The 22,552-nt window shown below is 45.7% G+C and overlaps 2 protein-coding genes; both read right to left on the reverse strand.

Annotated features, from left to right (window-relative positions):
* Positions 1–11,090: 11,090 nt before the first annotated feature.
* Positions 11,091–11,451, reverse strand: GSTUM_00000875001 (uncharacterized protein; the record flags this gene model as incomplete). XM_002838142.2 has 1 exon in its annotated part: positions 11,091–11,451. The coding sequence occupies one exon, from the start codon at positions 11,449–11,451 to the stop codon at positions 11,290–11,292; it is 162 nt and encodes a 53-aa protein (XP_002838188.1). The 3' UTR covers positions 11,091–11,289.
* Positions 11,451–12,742, reverse strand: GSTUM_00000876001 (uncharacterized protein). XM_002838143.2 has 3 exons: positions 12,423–12,742; positions 11,921–12,370; positions 11,451–11,860 (listed from the first exon to the last, which is right to left on the reverse strand). Exons 1-3 carry the CDS (start codon positions 12,537–12,539, stop codon positions 11,561–11,563), a joined length of 867 nt encoding a protein of 288 aa, XP_002838189.1. The 5' UTR covers positions 12,540–12,742; the 3' UTR covers positions 11,451–11,560.
* Positions 12,743–22,552: the final 9,810 nt, after the last annotated feature.

Consider the following 22,552-nt stretch of genomic DNA (forward strand, 5'->3'; position numbering starts at 1 on the left):
TTTTGTCCCTTTTCATTTGCTTTCTTGATTTCCTTATCTTCCATTAATGTGAATTGGATAACCTCTATCACCTCAAAGTAGGTTATTGGTAATAGGTTTCGTATTTTCTGTTTGATTCTTTCGTCTTCTTTTGTTTGTAGTTTGTCGCTTACAATCCTTGTGAGAGTGTCTGGCTTTCCACTCTCTTTACCTAGTCGGTATTTAATTTTGAAGTTATATTTACTGAAGTGTTCCATCCACCTTATCTGGCGGTCATTTAGTTCCTTTGTAGTTATAAATAGGACTAGATTCTTATGGTCGATTAGAACTCGGACCAGATGGTCATTGTTCAGAACATATCTCCTCCATTCCTTTAATGCTTGAACTATCGCTAATAGTTCTTTGTTCGCAACGTCGTAGTTGCACTATGCGGGAGTCATTGTCTTGGATCGGTTAGACACTGACCTCTATTTTCCATCTTTGCATTGTTGCGATAGTATGGCTAAGCATACATATTTTGAGGCATCTCTTTCAATCATTGTCCTTCAGTTTGGGTCGAAATAAACCAGTATGGGTGCTGATGTTAGATGCATTCATATTGCATTATATGCTTTCTGTTCCGTTTCTCTCCATTCCCATTTCTTGTCTTTCTTTGTTACATTATAGAGTGATTTTGCAAGTCTGCTAAATCCCTCTATGAACCTTTGATAAAAGTTGCAGAATCTTATAAAGCATTGAACATCTGTTTTGTTGTTTGGTTTGGCCCAATCCCATATTGCTGCCATTTTGACTGGGTCGACCTTGACCCCACTTCGATTGATGATAAATTCCTGGTATTCCATTTCTTCTTTATGGAATTCGCATTTTATTAGTTTGATCTTCATACCTGATCCTTGTATTGTGGCCATGATATTGCTGATATCCTTCTGGTGTTGTTGCATGTTTTCTGAGTAGATGAGTACGTCGTCCAAGTATACGATACAACATATGTTGAGGTACTTATTGAGTACCTTGTTGATCTATCTTTGGAATGAAGCCGGTACATTGGTTAGCCCGAAAGGCATAACCAAGTATTCGAACATTCCGTATCTCGAGGCGAATGTAGTCTTCCATTCATCTCCTGCCTTGATGCATATATTGTGGTATGCATCCTTGATGTCAAGCTTGGTAAAGTATTTTGCTAACCGTAGTCTATCCAGTGCTTCTCCAATTAAAGGTAGTGGATATCGATCTTTCTTGGTAACCGAATTGAGAGCTCTGTAGTTCACACAGAGTCTCATTTTTCCATCTTTCTTTTTGACAAATAGTATTGAAGATCCTCCTGATACGAAGGAGTCTCTGATCCATCCTCGCTTTAGGTTTTGCTCAATGTACTTTCTCAGTTCTTCGAGCTCCACTTCTCCTAGTGGGTATAACTTCTTGTAGGGAAACTCTTTTATTTTTCCCGTTTTCTCATCTTTGTCTAGCTAAATTTCGTAATTGATTCCTGGCCTTCAAGGTAGTAGCTCCATAGGTTCCTCTTCTTGGAATAGGTTCGTGAATTGATGATATTCTTTTAGAATCAATTCTTTCTATACTTTTTTGCTTTGGTATTTCTTGTCTTGGATTGCTAGTTCTATGCTGATATTGACTTTTGCCAGAACCGCTTTCTCGTCTTCGTATGTCCATTTGAGGATTCCTGTTGTATCTCCCCTTCAATAGTACCGCTCAAAGACTTGTACTGTGATCACTTTGAACTCAATTCTTTTTGTTGTATCAGGCTGGTTCTGGTCTGTACTTCTAAATCTCTTATCTCTTCGCCTGGTTTCTTCCAGTTGATCTACTTCCTGCAGATCCTCCTTGTTGATTTTTTCAATGATCAACTGTGTGATTTGATCGCCTTTCTGGACTTCATTGTCCTCTTAAGCCAGGTTGGCTAAGACAACTTTGATTTCACCTGTATAGTCAGTGTCGATCACCTCTGCCATGGTCACGAGTCGATGTTTGACTGCTAGACCACTACTGGGTGCTCTCCGCCCATAGGTGCTTTCTGGTAGTCCGATGGCTATTCCTGTCGCTATTGTCGCCTGCCTATTGGCAGGTATCTTGGTTTCTTTGTTGGCATACAGGTCATGTCCTGCTGCTCCTTTGGAACCCTTAGTAGGCACTTTTGCTCCTTGGTCAAGCTTTTGTATCCGGACTCTCTTGTCTTGTCTTATCTCGGCGAACTTTGCATGCAAAGTTTCTTCTTCCGCTTCCTGTATCGGTGTCGAGTAGACCACAGGTGAACTGTTGAGACATCGTGTCGCATACAGTTCGCTGGTAAAGGTCATCTTGTTCTCATTCCAATCGATCATTGGGTTATGTTTTCATAACCATGGCATCCCTAGGACTATCTTATGGTTCTTGAGATCTGCTACCTGAAAGGTTGTCATTTCCTTATGGCTGTTAATGTCCATAAGTACTGTCGCCGTATGGGTTATAGGACCCATTGTGCTTGGCTTTCCATCTGCTAGGTAGACCTGTCTCGCTTTCTTCGCTTTCTTGGTATGGAGGCCGTATTTGTCGCAGATTTGCTTGATGATGAAATCTTCAGTAGCCCCAGAGTCAAGTATTGCATATATCATTGTTTCTTCGTACTTTTCGTTGTGTATCCTCGTTTTGAATATCACATGATCTCCGTCTTCTTCTCCTCTTTGCGAATGTCGTACTGTGTAGTAGTTTGCGAACTTGATAGGTTTTCCTAGTCTATGTCTTGGGTCTCCCAGACTACCCTTTACTGGGGACCCTCGTCATTTTCCACTGGTGAAACCTCTGTGATTATTTTGCAAATGTTGCTCCTCTTTTGAGCTTGGAAGCGGTTGTTTCCAGCAGCCCTAGTTCCTTGATATCCACTGTCTGGTCAGCTTCTGCATTCTCGTATCCAATGTCCTGCTTTTCTGCACCTCAGGCAGAGTTTTCCATTCATTCTTCTGGCGTATTCTTCCTTTGACAGGTTCAGAGCAGGTCCTGCCTTTAATTTGTCCAATTCCATTAGCTTACCTGATGGTACTGCTCAACTTTCACCTCAAGCTGCTTGTGGTTTGATAGTCCTGTCTACGTTCATGGATGATTGGGCCACCCTGTGTGCTATAGTATTTTCCGACTTATTTTGAACCATGTTTAGCTTGCTTTCCTTATCAATGGCCCATCTTGCAAATTGTTCTGCTGTAGTGTAATGCAAGTCGGAGATTTCCTACGCTTCTCGGAGTCTTTCACTGCAATTTCTCTAGAAGATGATGTAGAAGGTAGCATCATCAAACTCTGCCTTGTATTCCAATAGTCGGCATTCGTTCCAGTATGCTGAAAAGGTCTGTTTTCCTTGTTGGAGTTTTTCCAACTTTCGTCTTGCTGTCTCTTTAGCGTAGGGATCTCCGAATTGTTCAAAGAGTGTTGCCTTAAACTCCTCATACGTAACCTATTCTCTTTGCTTCCTTCCATCTTGAAAGAGCATGATCCATTGTCCTGTGAGTCCTCTTAGTAGAGATTCCACATATGGAATCTTGATTCCATCGTAGTGTTCTCCATATCCCTTAACCGCAAAATATCCTTTGCATTGTGCCAGGAATATTTGCAGCTTGTCTTCTGCTCCTTCGTATGTGTCGGGTTCTTTTGCCTTTAGTGGCTGGATATTTCCTTATCCTGTGTTTCATGTTGCTGCTAGAAATGTCTGAAACTGATTCTCAGTCATTCCAAGTACACTAGTACCTGGTGCAGGAGTGGCTGGGGCTGGTAGCCTAGTGACTGCTGATCCCAACATTCTCTCGGGTCATGGAGTTCCTGCAGGAGAGCTATCGACTCGTGATCCTTTCTCTGGAGTTATCAGGCTTGCTGCCCTTGAGGGTTCTGCTGAAACGTGATTTAGGGTGTCACTGAATCCTCCTGGGTTAAGGTTTTGATCGTCGATGTCGATATCACCTTCCCTGTCTGGGTTGAAGGATGCCGTGTTGTATCGTTTAGTGTCACACTAGATGACACTTTATAATAAAACAATCCCTCCTTGGATAGTTAGTTCTTGGCGACAGGGAACGATACTTCTCTTCTTCTTCTTTCCTTAGTCTTACGATAGTACTTAGCCTCTGCCTACATTACCAATAGTGCAAGACCTTTGTCTTCTATTGGGAACACCTATCATAAGCTTTCTCTAACTCTTCTTCGTAAAGAGCTCTCCTTGGTGTAATGATAATATTGCAATAAAGATAAAGATCGTAAAGGTGTTTTATATTCGTTAAAGTAATAAGTAGGAAAAATTCTTAGAACAAAGCGTGAAGAACCTATTCACCTCAGCCACATTAGCCTCCTTATATAGTCTTCTTCCGGCCCATAGTCATGTGACCCGAAGTGGTCACATGCACGAAACCAAATCATAACAAACTAGTCATATGACCCAAATGGTCACATGCTCAAAACCCATTACCTCATAGCAAGGTCATGTGTGAAAACTTATAAACCAATCATAACACAATAAACAAGTCATATGACTCAAATGAGTCATAAGTGCAAAACCCATGATCTCATAATGAGGTCACATGCTAAACATAAATCGTATGCGCAAGGCATACCCGCAAGGCACACTCGCAAGGTATACTCACTAGACGCACGTCCCATGACTTATATTTGAGCCATGTATGAAAGCATCACAAATCCCACACATAACAAATCATATAACTCGAATGAGTCATATGTGTGAAGCCATAACATACCTGACTCGTAACCATGCATCACGTGAAAACCTTTTCCCTGCCAAGCCACATTCGTGATACCTTACTAGACAATCTCCGTCTACAGAAATAAATCTTAGTTGACTTAGACTATTCTGAAGTCTATCAGCTCATCTCCGCCTAACATTCACAGTGGCCAGTTCAATTACCAGATTTGAACCTCATTGAAACTCTGTGGTTCAATCTGGAAAATTAGCTGGAAGAAACTTGGTGAAGGATCAGCAATATACTAACACTAGTAGCTACTCTTAATACAGTTTGAAATACAATCCCAGATGAGAGGCTTGAGGCACTTATCAGAAGCATGCCATAGCACCTACAGGCTGTTATCAAGGCAGATAGAGGACCAACTCGATATTGACATTTGTAATTTAATTTATGTATCTAGACTTCTTTTCTTTACCTATTATACTCATAAGATATCACTCACAGGTCTTCCATTTTCAGAAGTGAACTCAACTATTTACTGACACTAAAAAATACTCACTTGCTATCACTAGAATTTCCTAAACTGGTTTAGTCTACATATAAGTGCCACATCTCCTTTTGGAAGCGAACCTGACTTTTGTCAACCTCCTAGTGCTGAGCAGTTGCCCCAAGGACTGATATCTGATCCTACAAAAATGTAAGATCTGATAATAATGATGGTAGGTGCATAGGGGGTAATTTCCGAGCATGCATGTGATTTATGATGAGAGGTGCAGTTGGGTGTATTTTTGAGCACATTGTCAGTGAGGGCCAAGAAAAAAAGCTCGGCACCCCCGCTGGCAATTTCTGATTATCCATATCTTCTCCCTCAGACTTTCAACATTCACAACGCTCGAGAGTAGATCGAGGGGATGCTAGTTGCAAGTACTAACCACCTATGATAGCCACCAAAGAAAAAATGGTGAATCTCAAAGAAACTTTTTTATTTCTTCGACCCGACAAACAGACAGCGGCAAAGCCTACGTTTAACTACAATCCAAGTACCATCTTCCCCGAAACTTACTTACCCCTAATCCGCCCACCCAAACGCCTTGCACATCATACATCACAACACATCACTCCCGATCCTTATGAACCGGAAACCCACCCTCTACCATCTTCCCCTCAACGAGCACCCTCTCAAACAGACTAATCTCCTCAGACAGAAACTCCTTTCCCCGCATTCCAAGAAAGTCCCGCTGTGCCAGCCTCTTCCTGTAATTCCCTGCCCCACGACAGCGTTCAAGCATAGCTTCTATGGACTCCGGTTGCTCTTCACCGGGCTTTTCAAGTCTCAGCATCTGAGGGTGCGGGAGAGGTACCAGCAGTGAAATCTTCCTCTCTCTTCCCTCCCATACCTGTACATGCGTAGGGTAAACGTCATCCATAAACCTCCACGGCCTCCCACCGCCCTCTCTTTCCTCCTCCCTCATCCCACGACTAAGCAGCCCAGAAGCAATATCTGCAATACCATCGTCCGAGAAATACGTATTCACCGGGAGGGGCCCCGGTTTGTCGCTTTCATAGAGGAAGTGGACGCCCAGGGATTCGTGCTCTGCACGCGCGGCTTTGAATGCGCGGAGTTTTTCTTGCTCTTCTTTCTGCCACAGGCGGTCCTGGCCGGCAGCTCGGCGGGATTGGATGTAGAGTTCCCAGGCTTTTGGAGGGAGGTTTGGAGAGCTGTGGTGATGGCTATGGCTGTTGTGGTTGTAGCGCGGTTGTTTACGGCGCTTGCGGTTGCAGGACGTTGGAAGAGGGATACGGCTAGGCTGAGTAGCCATGGAGGATGAAGGACCGCTGTCCCTTTCTTACCTGTTAGTCGGTTTGTTTGATAATGAGGGGGCAAGCGAGAAGGGGGGCTCCTGCTCTATAAGGAGGAGTAATGGATCTCCACCCCTAGATGTATAAATTGAGTCGGTAGTGGGATGATCAATTGACTATCCAAGTGATGGCGGCTCACCTGGGAGATATTAACTGTGAGAAAAAAGACCCGGCCGGCGACATAGGGCTCAATTTGAAACAAACCACGAAAGCTTACCCTCGTGCCGGAATACAACTACTGCTTGCCTCTCACGAATGATCACTCGTTTTGGCATCGTGCCCTGTAAGAGCGAAACAAGTAGGGGCTATCAGACGGAATATCCACATGAACACTAGCAACAATTCCCATAAACTCCAAATATTGCCATCCAGCACCCACTATAGATGTCAGTTAATCCCTTAACACAACCTTTGATAAACACTACTTGTACGCTTCCCCTCGCTGGACTCCCAGCAGAGTGACACTACATGCACCCAACCCCAGCAACCCCGTGGCCCTATGGATTACCACACCGATAATAATGCAAGTATGATACTCGAGTACTGTACACATGTCACTTGTAGGAAATGGTACGTGATACCCCGCGTTGGCAATATCACGTCCACCACACCCGTATTAATAAATATAGTACCATATTATTCTCGATTGGTTTCTCTTTCTATCGAAGCGCACTATTCTGCCGACCAACCGACTGAGGCCCCACGGGTTCGAACCAAACATTACAAGAAAACTCACAAGGAGAGAGAGGTAAGGAGTGGAAATAAAATGAAAAAATCAAGCTAAATGAAAAAAATTGAAAAAAAAAACATACACAGTAATATCGAGGGTAAAATGGTTGTAAATGAGAAAAGTTATAAAAACACCCCAAATGACGAAAAAATGATTCGTATAGTAGTAGCAATAGTTATAATTCCAGGCACAGCGGTATTAAGAATGTATAAAAAAACAAGGGCATTACAGAGCAGACTCTCCTCCCAATCGCATCCTTACGCTCTCTATTCCCTAGACTACTAGCTGCTGTCCGCTCCCGCTGACACTCGACAATCCCCCCACCGACCCGGAACCATCCCTAAAGAAAACGCGTAAACAAAAAAAAAGACACCCAGAACCACCCTTTTACAACCCTATACAAACCTTTTTTCTTTTTCTTTTTCCTTTCAAGACTTGACAAGCCAGTACGTCAAACTCAACATTAAACCCAACACAATCGCAGTCAAAATTCCTGCTCCAGCCTTGTCTCCGGTCGTACTTGGGTCTGTCTGTAAGAGGTCGTTGGGATCCGCACCATCCCCTCCAGCGGCGGAATTACCAACACTGGTTCCACCACTGTTAGCAGTGACCGGGGGCTTCGACTTTGGTACAAGATTGTTCTGGAGAACCTCCATGACCGCCATGTGCTCTCCCACTCCTCCTTTTGCAATACCGTAAGGGGCGCCGTCGTATGTCGACTTGATCCACGAGAGTCCGCAAATCGTGCCACTAGATCCACCATTACAGGACGCAGCTGCAGCGAGCGCGGTAGCTTTCAGACGAGGAATGATAAATTCAGAGGTGAATGGTGCCATCTGGTAAGTGTATCCGAGGAAACGAGCAAAATAAGCCTTGAAAGAACGTTGGTCAGTGTTACAGGTGGGATCGGTTCCGGTAAATCCGAATTCACAAGTAGACTCCTGCATAATATTCGGTGGCTCTGTTGAGAAGAAGGGCTCTGCAGTAGCATTCATGAGCTTCTCTATTTCGTTTTTCCATTTTTGATTGGTTCCATTGGTCTAAAAGGATTGGTTAGTAAACAAGCCATAGAGCGAAGGACGAGTACGCATACAAAGTTATACATGTAAGCAGCACCGGAGAGATAGACACCAGCATTATAAGTCCACTGATAGACACTGGAAATGTTACATTCCGGGATATGAGCACCATCGAAGACCTTGTATTCCGGGCTGACCAAACCAATTTCCCTGGACCAATCATAAGCCTTCTCAGCCCAATCTGCATAAGACTGATTCCCAGTATATCTTGCCAACCGGGCGCCCATGTGGAAGAAAAGACCATTGGAAATGGCATTTTTGTAATCATATCCCTTGTTGGTTGACACAACCTGCCATCTTAGACCACCCTTACAATGCAGAGTATCCCACCGAGACGCCTGTCGGTTGAAAACGGCCTGAGCTAGCGCAAGCCACTGAGGCTTGTCCTGTGGAGGATCGGGAAATGCACGCTCAGCCGCTGTCATGGCAGCAATACCCCAGAACGCTTGATCGTCATTGCCGAGAGAAAGGGTGTGTGCCTGTGGTTCGTAGTTTGAATTTTCACCAACCTGGTGCAACATGGCCTCCGTTACGATGTCATTGAATTGATTGTCCCCAGTGAAATGCCAGTATTCGATCCAAGCCTGTTTGTTTGTTTGTTTGTTTCCGTCAGCTTTCGTTCTGTTGATCACTTTGTTGTTGGTCATGGTGGCGGTTGCATCGCATCACAAGGAACATGCACTCACCCCCATCACGGCTCCTGCCTCCCACCAGTAATATCCCTTGTCATTCTTCCCATCGGCCGTCTGGATCAGACCAAACTCGCCAGGTACGAACCACGTCTCGTTGGATGGATATAAGGCACGGAGATTTTCGGCAACAGTCTTCGCAGCCGATTTGATGGAAGCTATGACGATACCGAGGTCAGTTTAGACGTATAGAGAGATAAAGGGGGCACCCGGAGTGCGAAGGGATGGACCGACAATCACTGTCCAGATCAACGACAATAGACGACCCAAGGGTGGCAAACAACAGCGAAGAAGCTAGCAGCCGTGAAGAGGAGGATAACTTCATCTTGTATATCTATAGCAGAGAAGCCCAGGTAGGGGATTCAAGATGGGGTTACCGATAAGAGAAGGTGACCGGTACCTAATCCCCAGGAAAGATTCGAGAGTTCAAAAACGAGCGACCGGTAAAGGCCAGAGAGAGATTCGAAGCGAGCGATGAATCTGGGCAAAGGCTGAAGAGGGAAGTAGAGGGAAGTAGAGGAGGGGAAAATTTTTGAAATGTGCACCAGGCGTTCGAGTTCAGCACCGCATATGAATAAAGTTGGGGGAAAGTTGTTTGTTTTGTATTCTTTGTGTTGGTGTGCTAGGTAGCGGCAGGTAGTAAGAAGTAGAGTGTAGAGTAATATAGTTACAACTTTCTACCACGACTCAGGAGGCAAGAAGGAGAGAGAGAAGTGAAGAAATAGATGCACCTCAAATAGTATGTATAAGGTAATAATTTGTAGGCAGGTGATAGGCTTTTACCGTAGTGGTAGTGGTGGTAAACGAGGGGGAGGGGGAACGAGTGTAAGGGGAGGGGGGGAGAAGGAGCGACTCGAACAAGAATAGGGATAAGTTAGAGAGACAAGAGACCAAGAATTCCTTCGCGATGAAGGAAACAATGGGCCAGGCTGGGCTCTGGCTGGGCGTTGTATGGGGGCAAGAAAAGAGAGGAATTTCAAGCAGAACGAGTGAAAGAAAAATGGAGGAGGGAGGAGAAAATCCAGGGGGTTCGGTTCAGAAATTCTGTAATGGGAAAAATGGGAAAAGTGTTGTGGAACAAGGTACCATATGAAGGCCATAATATTATTAAAAACTTGACACACGCATGGTCCCGGTAAGCCTCCCCTTTCCCTTTCCCTCAAGCTGTAGGAAGAGTGTTTTGGGGCTGTGCTTATTTCCTATTTTGGGGTAGCCAAGGAGACTGAATCGCCAAGAGCCGCATCTACACTCCCAACCCCTTCACCCTTCTTTGGAGTGAAGCAGCCTGACGTAGGGAAGGCGAAGGAAGGCCAAGAGAAGAGGAGGAGGAGCAAGAGTAATCATACAGTCCGTATCCCATAGACTAAGCTCGAGAACTGGGGGGGGGGCGTAGTCTATCGTACTGAAATCGAGTCCGATCCAGTCCACTAACACCCATCTCATCATCCCCATTTGCTTTGTTTGAACTCGAGCACAGTCCATTGCCCGTACTCGAGTACCGTACAGTACTGTACGAGTACTTGTAAGAGTACAATCGCAATCTCATAAGTGACCGATTTATGATACCTGGATCTTGAAACACCGACCGCACCGGCAACCTGGCGCCTATGCAACTCGACTCCCAACTGCATAAGCGAAGATCCATCCTTCTAGAAACTCTCTCCCTTACCAGTATTCTCCACACCATCGTCAACCGATCTACCACAAGAAAGAAAAAAAACCACCCATACAAGTGCAATAATTCAAATCCTATTTTAATTCCTAAACTGGGAACCTGCGGATCTGAGTGCGCTTTGAAAAGTGATATTAGTAACAACAATAACAATATTATCATAATTCAAATGCCAGCACAAATGCTCAAATGCATGCATGTCACCTGACGGGTCACGAGGCCTTACATGCTCAGGATCAGGGTTATCCCACAACATCTCACTCGAAAAAAGTTCAAAAAACTGCCTACCCCTGCTCCATCTCTCCGGGCGCTCTCCCAAATTATAGTAGAGATCTACAAGTTAAAAGTGGCAAGGTATCCGGAACTCCCTCGGTCGTCTTTGATGGAGGGTGAGTGTGGAATGCATTGGCGTTCTCGAGGACTGAAAGGTATGATAATTATGATATATAGTATGGCTAAGTGCGACATTGGTTGGGTATCATAGTAAAGGGTGTAGGTAAGTTATTGTGGTCAAGGGTGCCAGGTGAAATTAAGAAATGAATGGGGACTGCGGGTTGCAAATTGACCGGTACCACGATTAAATTCTCAACCATCTAGAGTGCGCCTATTTCGGTTAAGCGCGATGAGATCTGCCGACAAGAAGGTGAAAAAGGATATGATATGGTGGCAAGAATGGTAACAAGGTATCTTGGAGAGGGGAAGAAAAGAGAACAAAGGAGACTCGTTCAATAGCAGTGTCCGGAAAAAGGGAGAGGAAATAATCAGAAATAATCATGATAAGACAAAACAGTCCTGCTCTCGGAAAACTTATACAAATACATTAATGAGGGGAACGTTCATTATCCATCGCGCACTACCGGTACCCAAAATCATGCTACCCCTCTCTAATGGCCCCATCTCCTCCAGGACCTCTTTTTCTTCCCGACAGGCCCGGACCCAGCCAATTGGTTTTCATCGGCACTCTTGTGGTGGGTTCGGTTCTTTCTCCTGGAGAAGCAAGCTCCACACCAGAAGAATGTGACAATGAGCATGCAGATAACGGCAGCCCATGTCATACCGAGGTACCGTTTCGAAATGTAGGCTCGAACACCAATTCCTCCCATCTCACGATTTATCGCGTCACGAATTTTGACGCCAGTGGTAGTTCCGATTCCCGATGCAACACCGAGGAATAGGAAGGATATCTAAAACGGGGAATCGATCAATAATGGATTCGGGGGCGGGGGAAGAGGAGCCAAACTCACCACAGCGAACATCCAATTAGAGCATGCGATAAGCCTACTCTCAATAAATCCTAGGAATCCGAGAATAATAGCGATGCCGGCAGCGGTAATTCCAATGCAGTACGTGACAAACATAGTCCTGTACGCAACTTTCAAGACATTGATAGCGGTGTCGAGGTCCTGAGTATTGACACCCAGGTCCCGCAACGTCACGCCTTGCAACAACTCCCTCTCGAAAACACCGACAGGATTGAAGGTGAACATCCCCTTCTGCTTAGTGCAGTTTGTAATCCGCTCATTGTCGTTGGAATCGCGCTCGCCTTCGCAGTAGTTCATAATAAAGACCTTGTAGAAATCGTGCAAACCGAGGCGAGAGGCAGTGGTATTAACGATGTCCTGGGCGGCTGAGTCGAGGATATTGTCGAGTGCGCTGATGCCAGTGTTTGAAACGTTGAGGTTTGAAGTATCGATCTAACGGCTCTTAGTACATGTTTGTATCTGGAGAAGATGGAGAAAAGGTTACCTTAGTGACATAAGTGTCGCCCAGGAACCCATTATTCCTACCGGCAAACAGCACTAGCATAGAAAGTATGAAGGCCGCGATAGACAGAGCTATCGGGACGATCGCTGAGAAGCGCATGCTTATCGTTGTGTGGTGTGTTGATGCTCCGTTAAGCCTCCGCAAGTAAGTACTCCGCTTAGTGAATGGAAGTGCTGGCGGTTATTACGAGTAGAATGGGGAAGAGAGGGTAGCAGGAGGTTGGATCTATCATATATATCTCCATCAGCGTCCAGTTATCATGCCATGGAAATCACTGGCCGCAAGGCGCAGGTTTGTGCTCTCTAGGTCCTTCAGATGGCCGGACCGGGTGAGTGACGCGTACGAGTACAACGGGTCAATGACGTTGTCTTGGCGGCTTGTTGCTTTTCTTGGTCAGGAATTCGTAATTATGATACGTATTGGGCTTGGCGTTACCCTATCAGGCATCACCAGGATTTGATCAGGTTTAGTTTTGGTGTTCGGGTGGATCACGGGGGGTTGGCGCACTGCCTTGATGGTGAGATGGAACCCTGTTAATTGCGAGACCAAGTGTGAGCTCCTCGTGGACTAACTTAAGTTATAGTGCCAGAACCGATAGGGGGGAGGGTTCTAACCTTCTTGCCACAGAGTGGCTTGGGCAATCATTGTTACCGTTAGACTAAAGTAAGCACGGATGCCCCGTGCACCACTTACTGTACGAGTAGGTTACGAGTAGAACCCGGGGTAATGAAATCTGATACTGCTATCGTATAATACCGGTAGCTTTACCATACACATGAAACCGCTTATCCTTCGAATTTGTCTACTTTGAATTCCAATGCAATACAATAACAAGCAGTCCGACTCTCCCCCACACGACCCCTCTAGCATCACGTTCTCAATATCTCGTATATAGTCCGCATGATTAGTCTACGAGGACTCGCACTCGAGTAGTTACTCTGCCCCATGCACACATGCCATGTGGCTGGATGTCGGACAAAAAGTGCAAAGCCTAGCACGGTTCGAGTACCGGTGTTCGCGCCAGAATGGGGAGGTGTCATAACGGTGGGGTACGGTACCGGTAATAATGTTTGGGTTCTCTTGCTTGCGAGAGTGTATCCGAGAATAAGGTGCAAGATTGTGAGATGTCACGGAACCTTATTGCCAAATGTGGTTGGGATAATTATAGTAACTCATGTGGTTGCTGGGGGAACGCTGATCGGAGGTTTGGTAGGAAAAGGGTAAATTTAAGTGGATCGCGGATTCGTAATGTGCCCTGCACTGCCCAGTGTCCAGCACTGCGCGCGGGAGTACGATTTGTCAGCCGAGCGGACAGCACACTTTTGGGCGGAGCGAGAGAGATGGAACCGGTCCTATTTCTATGTGTAGGAATACGGCCTATCCCAAGTGGCTGTGCATAGGCCACGATAACCTAGCATATCAAATTTTCATCCAATTCTCAGCCCCACCACCCGAGTGATAATATATGATTACACGCAACTACACGCACGGACAAACGGAGCAATCCCTAATACATGAATGCTCAATCATCATCTCGTTTCTAGAGAGAGCAGGAGAGTTGGATAGCAAGATGGAAAAAGGATTACCATAGATGAAGACAGATTGGAAGCATGAAAGACAGGGTGGGGAATCGGAGGCAGAGATAGAAATAATATAGCCGAAATTCCAAATCACGCTTACATTGGCGCTCAACCCTCCCGTTTCACAGGGGGTGGAGTACAAGTGCTTATCAAAGAGCTAGTGGCGGAGGGGTGAAACCAAATAATTTTTCAAAAAGAACCATTCACAGCTCACAGGATCAATCATTCAAGTTTTTCCTTTGGAGAACCTGCCCTTTACCCTCTCTTACCTAGCACTCTAGCCCCCTCCACTCCCTCATCGCGGCTCTAGGGAGTCCGTTACTGCGACTACCGACTAGCGACATATGATATTCTACCCGCAACGCTTCCACATCTTTAGGACGCCCTTCTGCCCAAGCGTGAAAGCACCAACATCCTCATGAAACCCCTCCTGATTCTGTGGATTTTGACGGACAGCGTCGCGATGCAGCCCCCGACTAACTAGAGATTCACAACTCCATAAGGAAATACTCTCGCTATAGGAGTGGAACTGGTTTATCGCGGCGCTGAAATCCCTGACGTTTGTCGGTACTTCCTGCCTAGTCTTGGTTCTGCGGGTTGCGCATGCCTCGTCTGTGTATATCTGGTGTGTTGCAGGCGGGCGGGTGAGGGGAGTTTTTGGTGATGTTTACTGAGTCACGCAGTCCGCAGATAGAAACAGGGGAGAGGGAGATGTCTTGATGATCGCTGGTGAGTTTTCGGGGAGCCAATAAACGCATTTCGGTGACTGCCTTTGTGGAATGCCTCTCTCTGTATGTGTATTGTTTGGTAGTTGCTTGCATGTAGAGAGTTGCAACCGATGGCAGAGATGTTGAGGCGAAGGTGGACTTGGATTGCTATAGACCGCTTTTCGGAATATATTCGTGAGGAGCCTGTGAGGACTGTGAGCTCTCTGAGGGGTCTTACCGCCGGGGTGCTTCATAGGGTCTTAGGTTATTCTAATTCGAACAGGGCGATTATGAGAATGAGTTAGGTGATGTTTCTCTCTCGTGGGTATTATTTGTCCGTTTCAATGATGCGACAAGAGCACTGCCCGATTTGTAGGGCATAGGGAGATAGGACGTCAAACTTGGGCGTAAATACTTGTCCTAGATATCCTTGTGTCCGGATACTTTATAAATTTACGAGCGTGCCGATAGCGGTTATGCGGTTTGCTGCGCTGAGCCTAGATACAAACTGTTTTTGTAGTTTCTCGTCTCATGGGTTTGCAGGATTCTCTCTCACAACAATAGTGCCGGTACCGTAAAAACCGGAACAACTGGACCTCACTCTAGGCCGTTGGAGTTACCTCTCCCAACGGGGTCAGTAGTATTTTCGTTTTTTATTTGTTTGAGATGAGGGCTGAAAGGCGGTTTTTTTTCGCGGTTTTGCTCCTCGTAATTAGAACGAGAAAATTCTGGGTCTCGTAGCGTGAGGTTCGGCTATTCTACTTTTTTTAGGTTAAGCGATTTGTGCCTAGTGAGTTGGTCTCTAGATCTCGGGTATTAGATTGTGTTTCGATAGTTTATTTTACATCCATGATTACTTTGCCTTTTCCTTTCATTTTTTCTTATTTGTGTGGGAGCTGCTACGAGTATTATGCTTGTGTTGCTTGGTTTATCCAAGGCTTCACTTATTCCATTAGTTTTGGGTCAACTGTTGCCGAGGATAAATCCTGGGTATTATTCATTTGTTTAAGCATACATGTATCTGTTTATGTTGAGAAACAGGAGATGTTTCTAGCCAGAGTACTCATGGAACATCGCAGCCATTGATAAGAAACACACAAATACCACAGAGGACTTGCAAACTACATAGAAGCACGATGCTAGCTATGTGTTGCCCTTCAAGGGCTTTATCCGTATTGGGACCAGGAATCAAAGTCGTATGTACCATAACATGTTCACGAAATCATTTCACCTACTAATACAAGTATTTATGTACTCAACAGCATTTTTGTTTAAATTCCCGAGAAGTTCAAAGCACTTCAGTTGGTACAACCTACCCTGAAATAGTCCAACGATGCGATGTCCCATGACCCTTTCGCCGGGTGGCTGAATCAATGCTGTCGTCTCACCGCTATATCTATCCATCCTGCCATCACCGATCAGCTGTAGAACTATCCCCAACATTAAATTAGCAACTTACAATGGCCATGGCATTAGGGCCATCTCCGTAGCCATTGATGCCAATAGAATTGGTGTTCGATTGGAACTTTTTGCCCTTGACGCCGGCACAATCCCAGCACTCCGTGTTGATCTGGACAAAGCGGTACGCGATCGGGTGGTCTATGGCCAAAGGGGAGCTTGGGTCGAGGGTGTTGCATGCCCGAATAGAGGGGCAGCTGTATTCGCGTAGGTGGAAACAGGTAAAGTGGAGGGTAATCTTGCGACACATCTTGATGTCTGGGTCGGAGTTGGTAATGGGAGGATTGGGTGGGGGAGTGACTTAGGGTACGCTGGGGTGGGATAAGTGTTTGATTGGGAGTACGGGGAAGAGAATATTTGCAGCTTGCCACAAGAGAGTCTGTTTGTATGGTGGAGAAAGTAAACTTGTCTTGGGTCGGGCTTAACTAAGCGTTCCGGGTTGATGGGGCTTCTGGGAGCTTGGATACAGGGGGCGTGAACCCTGATCAGAAAGGGTTTGTATATGGTGGGTCATATCCTATCACTCTGATATTTTCGGAGAAAAAAGGGGTATCATACCGGGACACCTCTCTAACACCGTTTGCTGAGCCCGTGCCCTCGTTGCCTAGTGTAGCATACTAGTAAGGGGTGCAATATGTTATCACACATAGATATAGAGGGTCTCGGAAGTGGATTTGGATAAAATTAGTAATGGGTCTATGATAGAATATGCAAAGTCTTAAGTATTGGATGATGCTTCATGGATAGTATTCCCGTTTCTGAGATAAGCCCCGGCCAATATCGGCAAATGTTAGGAGAACCGAGATATTGTGACCGAGATTTGATGTATGCAACTCTGGGTGTTGGTGTGGAATATTACTGTGTCACATTAGGCTCTGATATTTCACAGCGTGAAGATATGACAGATATAGTCTCTAGGGTACGGGGAGCCACAAAAAATAACTTGGAAAATGCTACTGATATCTCCTATCACAAACCACTAGCCTAAAGTGTATTAGGGTGGTGGATATATATGGCGCGGCGATAGAGCGGGGGGATTCACTGAAACTGGCGCGGTGTAGGCAGGGTGGGGAAGGTATGATCAACGACTTCTTTACCTTCTCGACATTTAAGCTATACTAACGGTAAGGGCGGGGGTATATATGGGAAGTGGCCGGGGACTTCGGATCCTTCCATGGATCACTCACCATACTAATTGCCTATCTCCATGTCCCAACCTACCCCGTTACTCAGTATACTCCTTTGATAAAGAAAGGGCGTGTCTGGAGAACCTTCTTCATATGCATAAATCGATAAAGTTACAAAAAAATACACCCCCAATTCTTCCACTAATGCCCCGCAACCTCCCATCATTCATGTCTTCTATCAAACCGAAAATCACCCTATTTAGAAATTTCTGCTAATCGGAACTATTCCGCCATTCTCTGCATTCGGCGACCACTCCATCGCTTCTACCTCCTCCGGAACTGGCGGACTGACAGCCCAAGTCTCATCAACATCCATTTTATCATGCTTCGTCCACCACGCCTTCGCCCTGCCTTCGCCCAACAGGGTAAGTGTAAAATCCATATCTTCACTATTGCTAACCAATTGAGGACTCACTGTATCCCCTTGTACCTCCATCTCTTCCGAGATGGTCGCCAAGGAGGTAGCCAGGCTATCCGCTTGAAGTGCCACCCCTTTGACAATTTCTTCGGCGGTAGTATCCTGCTGGCGCATGCACCATCTGCAGAGCGAGTTTATTGGCACTAGTGAGAAGGCTATGTCGTGCGTGGTCGGTACGGAGTCGGTTTCAATGACGAGGCGCTTGTCGGGAGTGTAGCAGGATTTTGTCGAGGGGCAGAGGACTGTCTTGTAGTGGTCGCAGTTGAAGTGGAGGGTTATGTGGCGGCACATTTTGGAAGGGGATGTGACTGGTTAGAATAGTATTTGTATATGGTACTGCTGTTTGTGTGTTTGTGCTTGTGTTTGTGTGTTGTGGTGGTTATTGTAAGGGCATTGTTTTGAGGTAATTAAATATCTGTTAGGCAATTTCAAGATGAGACTGATTAGGATATGAAATAATGGCACCATAGGATGTTTTCAAGGTCGACTACTGAGTATGATATCAGGGTTGTGTAGTTGGAAGATTCCACGAGGTACCGAATGAAGTGATATGAGACTTGAATATGGACTCCACCTGAGCCGTGCATTGCCACCTAACTTGGTCTATGCGAATTTGGCCATCGAACTAAGTGGTTATTCAAACCCCCAATGGACAATAACTAGCCATTGTAGCTTCTGTTTCACGACTTGGAAAATTTCTCCCATTTCGGAGAATACATGGGGCCGCGGTGGTTGGGTACTGATACAGCTGATAGATTGGGTGAACTCGGGATGCACCGCGCTCTCTCATGGGTTTTGTGGCTGCCGGGGGTGAGAGGTAGATGTCGCCCTGGCCTTAGTTTGGATTGGGGAGGGTGAGAAAGGCTGCGATTGTGTTCCCCAATTGGTCGGGTTATACGTGAGAATAGATATCTTCTCCGCAAGCATGCTAGAATCACAGCAACGCATGATATGCACCGGGCCTCCCCCGGGGCATTGGAAGGCTTCCACACCGCGGCAAATGGGCCGTTTTTCTTCTTCCTAGAAAGTTCTCTCTTGAGGGTTGGTTGTGTTGTGTACTGTATATACGGTAGGTCTAGGAGAGTAAAAATTGTATGATACTCATTTCCAGCTGGGGGAATAATGGAGGTTACAAAGTGAAGGAAAAATGGCAGGTTGAAATGGCACCCCCTGGAATATAGTCTATTGTTCGCGACAATGGACTGCTTGCAAGCAGAAAAAACTCATGTATCATATTATAGTACCCCACTAGTCTTTAGTTCTCAAATCTAACATATGGTTAATCGATTAAACTTGGTATAGTAATTTAGGGGACACCGGGAAGAAAGGTGATAGAACGGATGATATAGCTAGGAGCATTGCGCTTCCAGCCGACCTCTGGGTCCGATCAAGGTGTTGAATAATGGTGAGCCTTGTATGAGGAGGATTCTATCGTCGAATGCCAATCGTCCTCGGGAATTTGGGACAAGGCCTAATGGCGATCACCAGATTTAGCCCTTCGGCTAGAATAGTTTACTTTCCCCCGAGGTCCAGGGGTGGGAGATGTGTCGTGGGCTTTCTAAAACTCGGCCGTATAGGCTGGTGAGGTTTCCGAAACTTCAGCTGGGTGCGAGAGCAGGAGGAAACTCCTCGACCCTCTCTCTCTTTAGCTGCAGTGATTGGACTATTTAACCTTTACCTCAAAATCGAGCTCAGTCGTGCCCTCTGAGCCCGGATCACGTAGGACGGGACTCATCGATGTCCAGTACAAAATCTCTGGCAAGTTTGGGTTCTCGAGGTGGCCGTTTTCGAATTCGTATGGTATTCTCGGAAATATTCCACCGGGTTTCTGTTCAAAGTTAGCTTGCTGAGCTGGATCTGGAATGGCTGTTGGAAAAAACTATACCAAAATTCACCGACCCGAAAAATAGAGAATTTGAAAAAGAATCCCATTCGGCCCTCCGGTGAATTTTTGCTTTAGATTTCTTGTCCGTGTTAATCTTCGGGTGTAATTGTTTGTGGGATTCGTGATGCTCCAAGGTATTAGTACAAAATTGTACAAGTATAATAAATATCCTAAGGGCAACATGAAACTCAATTGTCAATAGCCTCCATTTTAGACTATACGAGTTTATCGACGGAATCGAAATCCCTGTAAACCTTCGATTCCCGCTTATTCGATTGCTTGTTCGATTGCTTGTTCGATTGGGTGTAACTCCATAGCAGCCAGCCGGTGTTTTTTGACTTCCGATATGATAACTTACACTGTATTGCCAGACAACAATGTCATGATGGTCCAATTAAACAATTCCGGCACCGCCACACACTAGATCCCCATTCCTAATGACCCCCCGAGTGCTCTCACATCTATCTACCTGTGCTCGAAGTACGCATACATTGTACCGGGGGCGACATTCATGTAGTAGTGGAAGGGACCCCGAAGAAATGGGATAGTGAACAATCCAAGTTAAATTTGGTATTGATCTTTATTGTCCTTACCCGCAGCATGCCTAAGCCTCAGTTGTACCACGTATCATAAGAGTACGGTACCCGTAGTACAGTACGAGTACAAGGCAAGGATACGACCCCTGTTGGCTGCCACAAACGCCTTCCTGCGCAGTAGGATGACGATAGCTGTCCTATTCAAAGCTGCAGAATTACAAGTGTAGGGAGTCTTGGCTATGCTGGGGTCCCGCGCACAACTACTTAGGGGGGTTATTGTCCCGTAAACACTCGAGTACAAGAGAAATGTGCTGGGCTGGGATCCCCCCCTCTGGGAAAGGAGTGGGGTAAATCGCCGCAATCTTAGCCTTCAGCTATGACGAGAAGAAAAAGGCAAAGCACCTTAATAAGAGAGACAATTGCAACGTCCTAGAATATTTCTCTTACTTTCGAGACCATTTTGTCTAAGATCCAACACCACCACTCGATATATCGAATGTTAGTCGGTTCCATTGTTCACCTCTCCTTAGCTGGACAAAGTTTGAGGATTGACTACTACTGCCCGATAGTGATCCCTATACTCATCCGACACGCTTGCTAACCAAACCTTTGTCTTTCAAAACTTTTAACACAAAAAGGGGGGGTCTATTGTCACCGTATCTTACTTGCTGGAGTAGCAAAGACGGATCCTCGCAGACGCACAAACCATGCTTCCCGTCTTGCGGGGGCAGACTCGCATCTCGATAGTCCGAGGAGGGATACCAGAGTGAGCCTAACTTCAATATTTCTATGGCAAAACAGGGTACGCACTAGCTGCCGGCCAAGAGGTAGTGTAACGCCCGCCACGGGACAAACGAGGATAACAGTCGTACAGATCGATGATACATGTTCACTCCCTTGGTTGAAGTCGGATACCATTCCGGCAATGGGTCCTGTCTTCGTTGGGTTAACAAGGGCATTTCCCCGCCCTGGGTTGCGGGAAACGATGCACGTTTCATTTGAATGGATTGGAGATAACTAATGAAAATAATAATTGGGGTAGAATCTGATCCTGTATTGCCGCTCTCTTTTCTCAAAACATCTGGGGCCATGGCTGCCCTTAAGTACAAATAACCGTACTTACTATCTGTGTCTGCTCTGACGCTATTACATCATGTCTACCATTTTACATAACTTCCACGCTGTCCTTTCCAAAACCTTACAACGTCTACTACCGCAATCACATCACCAATACATAGTGCTCAGTTCTCACTTTCTCCATTGTCACTTGCCTGCGCGCATTCTTTCCCTTTCTGGTAATTGTACCACGCTACCACAATTCTCACTATTCCCAAACGACCAAACATGTCTCCCCTAATGAACACCTTGCCACAAACACTGTAGCCAGATCATCGGTATGCACCAGTGATTAACAATACCTCCCCTCACTGGTACTACCTCCTCTCTCTCCTTTCACTACCACCTGTTCACATTTTGCCCAATTCCGCCATGCCTCATTTCTCGCTCGTTCTCCAACAATATCAACCGAGCATATTAAACCAAGGCCAAGGCTGTGGCGATCAAAAGTAGGTACCGGTAATGCCTTTGTAAAAATGTCTGCTTTTCTTTTGCTAGTAGGGCAGTGATGAAGCTCAATTCTGCCTTCCTTGACAAGCTGTCGAATGAAATGATATTGAATATCAATATGCTTTATTCTTGCATGGAATTCTGGGTTTCTGGCTAAGGCCAGTGCTCCCTGATTATCGACATTAATTTTACGCAGTCCTTCTGTCTGGTTTCTGGCTCGTAGTCCCCCAATATCTCTTGTAGCCAAAGGACTCTTTAACTGCCTGAGTTAAGGCCATGTAGTCTGCTTCCGTAGAGGACAGAGCCATGGTGGCTTGCTTCTTACTGTTCTAAGAGATCGCTGCCCCATACAGTAGAAACACATAGCCTCCAATTGACTTACGATCCTCACTGGATCCCCAATCGGCATCTGTAAGTCCTATTGTAATTCCTTCTGCATGGTAGACCAAACCACAGTCAACTGTTCTGGTGAGGTACTAGAAAACTCTCTTTACTGCCGTCCAATGTGTACTACCAGGGTTGCTACTATACTGGCTAACCTTTGATACTGCATAGGCAATGTCGGGCTGAGTTCCTAACATAGCATACATCAAAGATCCAACAGCTGATTGGTATTTCCTTCTATCCTCTGTCTTGGCCTCAAAAAACACATCACTCTTCTGTAGCCGACATGTGGATCCGCTGGTGATGTTACTGGATTGTATGTGTCCATTCTATGCGCTTCTGGTATTCTCTGAATATACCTACTCTGTGATAAACACAGCGTGCCGAGTTT

The sequence above is a fragment of the Tuber melanosporum genome (genome assembly GCF_000151645.1).
Source record: "Tuber melanosporum whole genome shotgun sequence assembly, scaffold_228, strain Mel28".
NCBI lineage: Eukaryota > Fungi > Ascomycota > Pezizomycetes > Pezizales > Tuberaceae > Tuber > Tuber melanosporum.